The following is an 11,880-nucleotide window of genomic DNA, read 5'->3' as shown; positions in this document are numbered from 1 at the left end:
TCGCGTGCACGTGTAGCTGGATACGAACAGGTGGAATTTACGCAGCTCATTTACACACTTTTCCTGAAGATAGAAGAGTTTGTTGAATCTGACGTGACATGTTCTTGTATCTGAGGCAGGAAACATAGCCTTATATGGTGTTTTTGAGGTGGTAATTATGCTAATCTCCTCTCGTGTGCACGTGTAGCTGGATACAAACAGGTGTAATTTACGCAGCTCATTTACACACTTTTCAGGAAGATAGAAGAGTTTGTTGAATCTGACGTGACATGTTCGTACAAACCCTTCATACGAATAAAAGTAAGAGAAATTTAGGATWAGAATACGAACATGTTCTTGCATGAGGCCCAATGTAACTACAGTAGAACAAAAACTGTACATACACTTTTTACTGCTAAAGTAGCAGTGATCCAGAAAGAAGTGGTCAAAGAAAATGGATGGATGGATGGATGGATTGATAGATGGATAGCTACATATTGATGTTGTGTTTGCAGATACCCAAACAGTGAGCATGTTCAGTCTGTACTAACTTGATGTCAMTGCTCGTCCTGCAGGAGGTCGTTCGTCAGAAAGTGCGCCGGCAGCTCAGCAAAGAGCAGAAGTCAGCACAGAGGAGGCGTCTGCAGAAAGGAGAGGCCAACTTGGTGACCAAATCCAGAAGAGAGAACCGAACCACCATCAAGTCCAGCATTGAGAGCGCCTCCTTCTGGGAATAAGTTGTAACGTCGGGTGGACTATTGATGGACAAAGAATTMATGTCAACAAGCTTTTGATTCATCTCCTGTGAATAATTTAACTACATCATGGATGGGAAAAAAAACTATCAGGAGAATCACTGACACTAATCTGTTTCCCACTGTTGTGGAGAAATCAAAGAGGACTGACAAAAGTAATTCACCTGATTGTATTTCTACTTTTTTCTGTTGAAACATACCCTCCATGAAACTTGTGGTCTGTTTTATAAAAAGTCCAGTTAAATTATTGACCACTTATTATATTAAAGGGGTGTTATTTACAGTGTAGTCAAACTGACTGCTGAGCTGTGTTGTCTGTTAAAGTAATGGGATTAAWTGGAAARATCTATAAAATATTTCACGTTATTRCACTTATAAAACTAACAATACTTGCTAGTAGTAAAACTTATTTTAATTATTTATTAAACACAAAATTTTGATATGACTATAGTAAACAAAGATTGTAAATAGAGTGTTTTTCTCAAAGTTAATGTTCTGCTTGGATATTTGGCAATGAATAGTAAATCTTTAATACAAAACTATTGGACTTAAAAAATGTAATTTTTAAGATGCAATAAATGYACCTGCAATGTAAATATAAAATCTGACACGAGGCGAAAATCAGGAGAGTTTAGCAGCTCAGGAACCACTTTTTYCTCAGAATTTGCTTAATTTATGTGTAAAGTTTTAAGAAAAGGGGTTGAATTCCCACTTGAACAAAAGCCATTCACAATGAAGAGGCTGAATGGAGCTCAGACCCCAGACTTAGTTTAAATTTGAGTGTGAAGTCAAAAAAAATCCCTCCCCCCACATATCCTAGTTCCCACTTGGATGCCAGAGATGCCAGATATTACTGTTTAATTTGAGAAATCAAATGGATTAATCATATTTTTTTTGTTTTCTAAAGCAAAAGAATAGTGATTTCTGGTTCACTTGGCAACTTTGTGGAGGTCTTAAACTGTCCAGCTCTGTTCAGGGATTAGCCAGCTGCACAGCCAGAGGGGAGGGGCTCTGCATTCCAGCTCCACACCTCTGTTTGTGTGCATGTGCTGAGGGAGCGAGGGGCCCTCTGAGCTAATTGGCAGGGAGAGTGACAAAGGTGGTCTGCTTCAAAAGAGAAACCCTGTTGAGATGCTCACACTGCCGTGGAGGAGGAAGGGAGTGACGAAGTTTGAGAGTGGTGCAGACGCCTTCGTGCTTCGGACTTTACCCCTCCATCCTGAGCTGGGATAGTGGTGGGGGCTGCTAATTATCAAGAGTTTTGTTTTGGTGGCAGCACAGCACACAACTTGGGATGAAGATGARTTGTGAGGAGAGCATCATGTCATACCTATCACACAGTGAGGCTCACACCAGCCCTAAAGACTGTAAGTTGCTTTAAAATTACATTTGATTTTAGTTTTAAAAAAACATATTTGTTTTGATTTTGTGGGACTCTGGGGTGTTGACCTTTAAATTACTCACATATGTCTAAGTTATCCTTTCTACCACAAGTTGCATTGCTGTAATTTTTAGCATAGAATGGGGGAATCAGATTAAGCTCAAATGCTGGAAATTTGTTGATCTGAATAAGTTCTGAGGCATCTCCTTCAGCTTCCATTTTTACATAAACACAAAGGAGTGTTGGCATGCCATATATTCTTTTGTGTATAAATATATAGGCTTAAATGAAAGGTTAGTATTTTGTACACCAACATCGTTAGTTGAAGTGTTTTCTCAGTGTGACATCCATGTATGCAGTGAATGTGGTGGCCATTCTCCATAACTTCTGGGAGCAGAAGCAGGCAGCTCAGCTCAGTGATCCACCTGGTGAATCAGACCRTTTTCATGGAAAGATCCAGACCGAAAGCCTTCTGCTGTACGAGTCTGCACCTTCTCCTGGTCCTCCATACATCTGCTACGTCACACTTCCTGGAGGAAGCTGCTTTGGCAACTATAAGGTGGGTTTGTTATCATCACTGCTGCTGGTTATTATCATTCCTTCGCTTGGTTGGTTTGCATGCTTCTATTGCAAAAAAATTAATTAAAAAAATGACTCAAAGTTGCTGCTGGTAATGTTACTTTTGGTGATCACCACCAATGAAACATCATTTATCCTGCTTGMTGCAAGATCAGCTCTAAATATTCTATTTTAAATATAAATCAGCTGCTAATCTGTTTGTAGTAAACATTTATCAGAAATAGCTTTGATCTAAAGGTTGATGAGCCATTTCATGAAGATATGGGAAGGAGACTCACCTGCCACCATGGAAAGAAAACTCACATTGGATTACGCAATCCTTCACAAACTGCTGGCATGCATTGAGAATGTATTGCTGTGGCCAATAAAAGGCCACAGTTGGCCCGCGGGCCGTAGTTTGGACACTTCTGGTGTAAAGAATGCTGATATGAAACAACTCGTCAACAGTGGATAAGCTACTCTGTTGGGYTCAGATGCTGGGTTTGTAAATCTGCTCTGTACCTCTCTACATCACTGGACAGAAGTGCTTCTTTTGGAAAATAAGAAACACTTTGTCAAGTCAAGATGGGGATGACAAATTCTTATTTTCAAGTGGATCTTTTATRTTTGACATAGCAGTTCATTTTGTGTGACAACTGTGACCCAAAGAGGAGCCACATCAGTTCAGAGAAGGTCTTGTGATTGGTTGTGTTTGAATGCCTCTAGTGTCCTCACTTCAWCAGCGATGTTTTCTGAATTAGCTGTTTTGACATGTAAAATCATCCAAAACTGGAAAAGTATGTTGCACATCCATTGACCCAGACATTTCTGTTTTTAAGTGATTGTAAATTTCCATCTTGTTCCCATCACGCTTTATTTTTCTTTTACATTTGAACCCCTTTTATCCACAGGTATGTGACACTCAAGCGGAGGCTCGCAGGGACGCTGCTCGTGTGGCTCTGATGAACTCGCTCGTGAACGAGCTGCCTTGTCGAAGAATCAGCTCGGACTTCATCACACAGAGTTTGAGCCAGGCTGTCAGAGAGAGYGCTGTGAGTGCGAGAAACTGCGAGTGTTTGTTAGCATGATCAGTCTCAAAAATGCTCATTAATCTGTGCTGCTGTCTGTGCAAAGGTCTCTTTGGACGATGCGTGTGATTCAAGCACCAGTATAGGAACCTACAATCTGCTGCTCCACTCCTACATGGGAAGGAGCATGCTGGAGTTCCAGGTGAAGCAGAAACTCATTGTGCAAAATGTTACTTTTTTTATGTCACAGTTTTGTCTTTTCTCTTGGGATTTTATAAATTGTACAAATAAACAGACCTAAAACTTTCTACTTGAATAAAAAGCAGTAATTCAAACAGTGAGTACAGCCTTTTAAAGTGCCTGTGACATTAAATTTTTTAACACATACGTATGCATTTTTTTAAAAGAGGACATTGATAAAATATTGCAAAGTGAATTTCATGTCACTGAGATGAACAATTGTTGAGATATTTGCCTGTGGAGTAACAGGAAGTGATGTCAAAGGGGAATGTCTGCATGTGAACAGTGTTGCTACAACAGCCAATAACCCAGACTGTAGAGAAGAATCAGATGTTTCTTAAGATTATTTTGAGTCACTATCAGAGAGAGGTGAAGAAGTGTCAGAATTCAAATAATGTTTCAATGAACAAAGACCAGAGAGTTTATTTTTGTTAGAGTTCCTCTTTGATGTCACTTCCTGTTTCACTTTGGCTAAGCCAAGTTCAAGWGAAAATATGCCAGTTATGGGACAAAATCCAACTTTCTTAAATATAAAGATGTTTTCTTTGAYTTTTTGTATTTGAAGGATATGCATGTCACAGGCACTTTAACAATTTCATCATGTTCCTAGTTTTCACCGACCTTCAGTATTAGACTATGACCAATATTTCTACCTTTGTGTTAAACATTCCTGCAGACAGGGGGTTAATAGTTGGAGGAAATGGACTCCTCCATCCAGCTACAACTTGTGAAAAATGGAGACCTGAGAAATGCACAGAAAACGCACACTATGTACACGCACATTCACTAGAATCTAGACCCCCTAAAACCAGCACAGTTTCAAACATGAGGTTTGCACCTTCGCCCATATTAATTTTCCATCTGTGTCTCATTAGATCGTTTCATGTTTAACGTGAATGTCACCAGCACAGGACAGCTGCTCCRGCAGGTTTATAATTTATAGTGAAACTTGAGTGAAATGTATGACTTGTGTCAACCCGGCATGGTTTTGCTTGAAATGTAAAATGTTGCCTTTGTATCAGTAACAGGTACTGACTCATTCACACGCTGATCTCTCTGTAGGAGATGATGACTGTTTTCCAGTTGTTGCACTGGAACGGGACACTGAAGGCTCTGAAGGAAAGGCAGTGCTCTCGACAGGTACAAATTTAAACTTTTATCAGGGTGAGGGAAGGGTGCCACGAGACCACAACTAAAACAACCCATTATGTACTCGCAGAAAAGAAACTGCATAAAAAATACTTCTCAGTAACTAAAACATAGTTTGCTTTTCACATTGAAAGGAAMTAGTTAAAATATTGTTTGAAAATGTGTTTTGTTCTTATAAATAAATGACAAAAAAAAAAGAATTTACCACACAATTGTATTACCTACAGCACAGTTCCACTCCAATGACACTAATGATCCTTTTTTTTTTTAGTAAAATCAAATTTTGATAAAACAYCTCTGCTATGATGTAGTTCTTATTTTCTGTCCCTGTTTCAGAGTGTGATTTCCTATTACTCTCAGCGGGGGCTGGATGAGTACTTGCGAAGCAGCATGGCTCTGGATTGGCTGGGACGGGAGCAGAGGTCCCCAGGGTTACTTGGAGCGGAGCTGCAGGTGGCGCAGAGGGAGCTGGTCCTGGCTCGACGTCGAGGCACAGAGCTGCGCTTCTACAAGGAAAAAACAGAGATCCTTAGCTTGGCTCTGAGCCAAGCATATGTTCACCACCCACCTGATGTCTTTGACCAGTCGCCAAGTTACACAAGCCAGCAAGAACAGCTTCCTTTACACATAATATACAACCAGGATGCARAGATCCACATGTCCTCTTCCTGCGGTCTTTCATCAACTCTTCATAACGACACAACACAGTGTTTTAACACAGAGTTGCCCCGTAGAAGCCCTTCACCGTGTTCACACATCTTTATGCCTTTAAATAACTTTGAATAAATTGATGAAAAGATTATAAACAAAATCATAAAATGTAGTTATAAATGTTTCCGTTTGAGATGATGTGGCAGTTGCAGAAAACAGAACATATTTGTGGTCAGTGGGTTGTAAATGTTTGAGTTTGATAATACCAGGAACGGGTTTCGACACTATAGGTGTTTAACATGTTACAATTTTTATAAAACTACATTTTTTATGAAAACAAAACCTAATAGATCTAATGTTTGTACCTTGCAACTCTAAACAAAACTGCTACAGTTCAGTTTAATCAAACCCTCAAAATGTGTTAATACTTTAAAACTAAGTTTTTCTAAGAGGAATGCTTTTGTTGTTGCTGTAATGCATTTTTTTAGCTCAGTTCTGTTGTGTTTTATGAATATATAATGTAGAGTTTGAAATTTATTAACTTTTGTCTGTTTGTTATTTAACCCTTTCTGCATTCCAGTGCTTTTCCCTTCTTGTTCACGCAGTTCCTCCATGTGTAGCTTGTAAGTTTTCTTTTATACTAAAACTCACTACATTAATGTAAGGTAATTTGTATTTTTTTAAAGTGTCTCATGTTGTTCAATGAACAGCTTATTTGAAATGCTGAGTTGTGTTACTTTTACAATAAACCAGGCATAAAAGCTAACAGTGTTCCTGTTGTCATAATTTTAAGATAAGTCGAATTTATAACTATTTACAATTAAAAATAAAAATAAATGTTCCTTCTACAACTCACCTTTGTTTTTGTATTTGAGCCGTCGCAAAAGTTTCATCTTGAGCTTGTTTTTCGTCTAATAAAATAAAACGYGTTTGTATGATGCTTTTTGGCCTCTGTCGGATCCTGTAGAGGGGTGGAGCAGTCACGTGACCAGATTGCGAGTTCTTCCTGGAACAGACAAAAACAAAACATGACAGCCGACCAGCAGACAAGGACTGTTATTACGTGACATTGGCTTCGACGGGTCCACATCGTGTTTTAATAATGTGAACAAGAATTTATAAAACATTCCAGAGCTGAAAGCCTGCGGCACGAGCGAACAGCTGAATGTTAGCATAGCTTAGCTCGCCTTGTTTGGTGGAGTTTCATCGACAACAGGAACACTGGACTGGTTTCGTTTCTTTAAAAATACATTTTCTGGAAAACATGACCACGTTAAGATATTTCACGTTGCTTTCCTGACCTAAGCTGTCAGTGAATATTCTTTCAACCTGGGGCAGTCCTTATCTTGACAGCACAGACGGGCTTCTGTTTGCTGTTTATCCAGGAAAAGAAAAACATACGATGACTTGTAGCWGATCGGTAGATTATAAGTGATCTTTTCCACGAGGAGACTCTTCGGGAGGCCGTGAACTGAGCTGATGTGATCAGGAACTTAAAATGGAGGCTGTAAGAACAAAGAAGAGCCAAGGCAAAAGCAGCRGAAAGTCTCAGGTGATTACACCAAGAACTGACCTATCATGATGTTGTTTTCCTGCTAATATCTCCCACACATAGAGATCAATAAGGGACCAGTTTTAACAAGTCTAATTGTGTCATTGGACAGGTTTTTGCATCCATCACATCTCCCTTATCAACTCCAACTTTTAAAGTAGATTTATTCAAGGAGACGGGCTTCCAGGATTTCTGAAAACCTTTTTAATTTTTTTWMYTTWRRMYTTTTKGKTKSYTTTTYCACACATTTTCTGTTCAGTCTTTGTACCTGACCATGACAACATGTTGTGCAGTGTGCTTCAAAAATAATGTGTCAGGTCTGGGAAAACTCTGCAGTAGTGAACAGTATCTGAAAGTTATGTTTTTCTAAAATATTACAAAGAATATCCAGCAAAGATCAGACCCAGGACCTGAGCGGTGCATCATCCTTCAGTTGACCATGTCARTTTTTTTCTTTTGTTTTTTTAGGAATCCCCTTGTTGACTCAAAAGCACCATTTGTGGTCTTTGGTACTTTTTATAGATTCRACTAAATAAATTTAAAACATGTTTCATTATGTCCTGCTGTTATTATGAATCATTTAGGCAACAAAAAGTCACACATTACAGAGACAACTTAGCAAAGAAGTGTCTGTAATGCTCGTCTTTTATGCCTGAACGATTCGTCGTGATTCATTATAGTTAAGTGGCTTAACAAACAAGCAAAAACATTCCTCTCCAAAATTGTGACGKATGGGAAAATAGCCAACGAAGTCAAAAGAAATATTTTGAAACACTATTAGAAGAAATATCGACCAAGACCACTTTAAAAGATTAGAAKAAAGACTAGCTTCATCGAAACATGGAAATAAAGAAATTCAGTACTGTGATACAATTATATGTCATTGGTGTAATCATTATGTAATATAGAGACATTTGTTTTAGAAGTACTTACATTTTGAACAAATTTTTATTTAAACTTTGGAAATGAAATGTGATTAAAGAAATATTCTAAGATAAAAAATAATCAATGCATGCCTATATACACGTGTGTTTGAATCATAAGTTCTGATAAAATGTGCTTCACATGTGGACATGATGAGTGGTTTGTAAAGCAAAGTTAATTTTCTGTCTGATTGTTTCTGTTCTCAGAAGGTCAGGAAGCAGAAACAGGCTGATGAAGATAAAAGAGCTGAGGCTCCACCTGCTCTCTGTCATGAGGCCTCCGGCTCTGGCTTCACGGAGATCCCCCTGAGTGAAGCCAGAGCTGCAGCTCCATCTACTCTCTGTCATGAGGTTTCCAGCTCTGACTTCACGGAGATCCCCCTCAGTTTGCCTCCTTCTTCTCCTCCTCAGCCTGAGGAGACCCAGGAGGAGCAGGAGAATCCTGTCCTAACCTTCAGCACAGYGGCACAGCCATCCCAGCTTCCTGCTGAGACGCAGCAGACCTCCTCAGTGCCGACTACATGTACATCAGATTTAACAGCAACTCTACAGTCGAGTCTGAAATTGTCAGCAGTGACACCAAATGAGACAACTCTCCAAACGGAGTCAAACAAGGAAGCAGGAGAGGACATCAGGGTGGAAGCTCCAGGGACTGAACTTAAAGTTGCACAACAAACCTCTGAGCCGGAAAAAGACTTGCAGCCTTTTGTTGCAGCTCAGTTTGACGACCCGAGTGCCCCAGCTTTGTACCCGTCGCTTCCTAATCTGGGGGGTTCTGTGACACGACTCTGTGAGGAAGCTGTGGAAAACTGTGGAAGGGAACCGGCGGTGTTGGCGCTTCCTGAGCAGGAGTCCTCTCCTTTGAGCCTGCAGCCTCTGAAATGTGTAGCTGAGCTTTCGGGGAGCAAACTGTACCCCGAGTTACCCAAAACAGCTCCAGAGATGCAGGTACATGAACGTGAATAATAAATAATTTTATATAATAGCTGTGCGTCTTCTGTTAATTGTGGTAAAACGAGTTACTTCATTAAAACAATTCGTTTGTTTTGTGAATAATCTACCGGTACTCGTCTTAATTTTCACCTGTCATTTCTCCTTCAGGCGTTCTCACTGGAGCAGCTGAGTGTCTGGGAGCCGGGCGGTGGGTTGCGAGCGTGGCTGGAAGGCGTGGACGTCTGTGCCGCGCAGTTCTGCGCTCTGGCCCATCAGGAGAACCACGAGCTGACTGAACTAGTGCAGAACTACTGGCGCTGCCGCAGACAGCTGAGCCAGGCGCACACGCAGCTGCACACGCAGTCGTCGGACTGCAGAAGCACACAGAATCGCCTCTGGAGCTTCAGGGACGAGCAGCTCACGCTCCAGGTGTTTTTATTGTTTATTTTTCTTTTGAATCTGTAAATAAAGTCCTGCGTTAAACAAAGCTGAGTGTTGCTGGGTTGCAGTCACGTGACCCGGATGACGCGTGAATGTCAGATGGAGGGCAGGAAGTGATTTGCTTTGGTTCAAAACACAGCGAAATGGATCACAGCAAGTATGCTGATGCCCTAAATGGGCTGGTGCAGACAAGATATCGCAAAATAATATGCATACATTTAGGATATGACTCATATTATCTTGATAAAAAAAGACTTGTTATATAATCTGGAGGATTTACCCGGTGTTGAGGCGTTCAACATAAACTACTAGCTGGTGCTGCAGACCTCATATTATAACATGAGGCTACGACGAGCCAGATGAAAGCTTTCAAAGCCTCAAAGCTACAATTATTTAGTTTCATGTTGGGTCAAGGATCCAAAGAAAATTTAAATGGCTTTGACTTGTTTCTGCCTGGGTGAGTTGTGCTATTTTAAAGGGGCAATATTATGTGTTTCTCAGGCATATATTTACCATAATAAAGTATCTGTCACCTTTAGCTGTTATTAAAATGCTGTTTTTATGTTTAAATAGAAAATAAACTTATCTTCTCATCACTTCCTCTTCTAAACGCCTTGAAATTGGAAATTGTCCTCTGTCTCTTTAAGAACCTCCTTCCGCTTCTGTCTCGCCCATTTCGGTGTGTGTGTGTGGGGGGGTGCTATGATGCAGTGTGCTTGGCATCTGAAAATACAATTTCCTTAAAAGGTGTTATGAATCTGAAAAGAGCTTCACTGAGTGAGAAGTAGTGGAGCTCAGTAGACAGTTTCAGTTTCACTTTCACATGAGACCCTGCAGGAGTCATGGGCGGGCCGTGTGTGTGAGTGTGTGTTGGGGGGGGGTCTCTGCCATGAGGAAGTTTGGCTTAAAGACACGTCCCAGGGGCGTTTCTGGTCCCCACCTGTCGTTTTGCTCCTCAGCATGGCTTCCTAAAAACGCTGCAGGATTTCTCAAATATGYATGAATGAGTCAAAGCAAGGCTTTGGACATGTTTTTTATGACAGTATAACATTATAACATGATATAAAACTCAAAAAAGTTGATTTTACATGATATTGCCCCTTTAAATAGTTAGCCTATGATAACAATGGTATTGCTAACGCTAACAACAAGTTAACTCCTGTTATTTCTATGTGCTTGGATCTACTTGCAAATAATTTATTTAGTTTCTGTAAACCCAAATTCAAGTAACTATCCAGGAAAATATCTGACAATATGATTTAAACAATACGATCCTGACCTGTTATAAAGTGGTCGCTGCAAACTGTTGCACTGTTTGTTTCCGCACCTCCTGTTTTTAGCTGTAGATTGTTGATCCACTTTTGTCCTACTTTTTCTGCAAGTTTTTAAAATTTAACTCCTTTGTGACACACTACTTTCAGAACATGAAAAAAAACGTTGATATATCTCCTGATTAGAGCGGCTGCAACAACCGTACATGGCACAGAGGTTAGGCATTTTTACACTGAATCAACAGAAGGAAACATGGCTTCATTTACTTCCTGTCCCCCATCTGCATTTCATGACATCAATGCTACATCATCTGCAACCCACCAATTGAGTGCTTTGTTGTTGTGATTTTTCCCTGCAGGGTGTGTGCGCAGACCAGTCTAAGGTGTGTGGATACCACCGTTTCCAGCAGGCAGAGTTTAGCCCGAGCGTCCTGGCCGAGCTGCGGGTTCTGTTCGAGAGCTGCAGTGAGCTGCTCCACCAGAAGGTGGCGCTGCATGCCTACACCGCGCTGCTGTCACGCCTGCAGGTTGAATCCTACCTGCATCGCCTACTCAAAGGTGGGACATTTAGGCGGCTCTGTCGTGTCGGGGTCTCAGTGAAGGAAGGGTTTGAACTGCTGACGTGAAGTTTTCTCTGGTTTTCAGATTACTCTGGCAGCCATTCGCAGCCTTGTTCTCTTCAACCTCTGAAAGAGGCCATCAGCGTCCTGTTTAGTTTCACACGCAGAGTCCTCGATGACGCACAGTTACAGATGGACATCCATCAGTGGCTGGAGAGACTGGTAAACACAACACCAGGCTTCAAACGTCATCATATCCTGATTGAGACTTTTTTATAGTTTGGATTTTAATTTTTTTTACATGTTCTTGTTTTACCGTCTGCAAGGTCATCATCTTGTTGCACGTTGGAGGATCAGAGGAGCACTTTTACCTGCTGTGCCATCTTTTATGCTGTCCTGCTGGGGTGGGAAAGTGGGCTACACCCTTCCTGCAGGTAGAACAGGGACACATACGTATAT

At 40.7% G+C, this 11,880-nt stretch overlaps 3 protein-coding genes across 3 annotated transcripts in view; all 3 read left to right on the top strand.

Moving 5' to 3' along the window:
* The window catches only part of riok2 (RIO kinase 2 (yeast)), a gene marked incomplete at its 5' end in the record, with an annotated part of 5,306 nt that extends 4,276 nt beyond the window's left edge, over nt 1-1,030 (top strand). The window contains 1 exon segment of the mRNA XM_014014447.1: nt 555-1,030. Within this exon segment, the coding sequence (XP_013869901.1) occupies nt 555-716 (162 nt within the window).
* A 743-nt stretch (nt 1,031-1,773) lies between these two features.
* Nucleotides 1,774-6,507, top strand: LOC106521747 (protein limb expression 1). Its single transcript, XM_014014448.1, has 6 exons — nt 1,774-2,101; nt 2,475-2,674; nt 3,585-3,725; nt 3,808-3,903; nt 5,004-5,081; nt 5,427-6,507. The coding sequence occupies exons 1-6, from the start codon at nt 2,029-2,031 to the stop codon at nt 5,874-5,876; spliced, it is 1,038 nt and encodes a 345-aa protein (XP_013869902.1). The 5' UTR covers nt 1,774-2,028; the 3' UTR covers nt 5,877-6,507.
* Nucleotides 6,508-6,755: 248 nt separating this feature from the next.
* epg5 (ectopic P-granules autophagy protein 5 homolog (C. elegans)) overlaps nt 6,756-11,880 on the top strand; it is a gene marked incomplete in the record, with an annotated part of 31,657 nt that continues 26,532 nt past the window's right edge. Inside the window, 6 exon segments of the mRNA XM_014014446.1 lie at nt 6,756-7,293; nt 8,424-9,164; nt 9,318-9,578; nt 11,221-11,419; nt 11,507-11,643; nt 11,748-11,855. Coding sequence (XP_013869900.1) covers nt 7,240-7,293; nt 8,424-9,164; nt 9,318-9,578; nt 11,221-11,419; nt 11,507-11,643; nt 11,748-11,855 — 1,500 coding nt within the window.

This window comes from Austrofundulus limnaeus, unplaced genomic scaffold (genome assembly GCF_001266775.1).
Source record: "Austrofundulus limnaeus strain Quisiro unplaced genomic scaffold, Austrofundulus_limnaeus-1.0 Scaffold114, whole genome shotgun sequence".
NCBI classification, from domain to species: Eukaryota; Metazoa; Chordata; class Actinopteri; order Cyprinodontiformes; family Rivulidae; genus Austrofundulus; species Austrofundulus limnaeus.
This window is presented reverse-complemented; position numbering and strand designations above follow the sequence as displayed.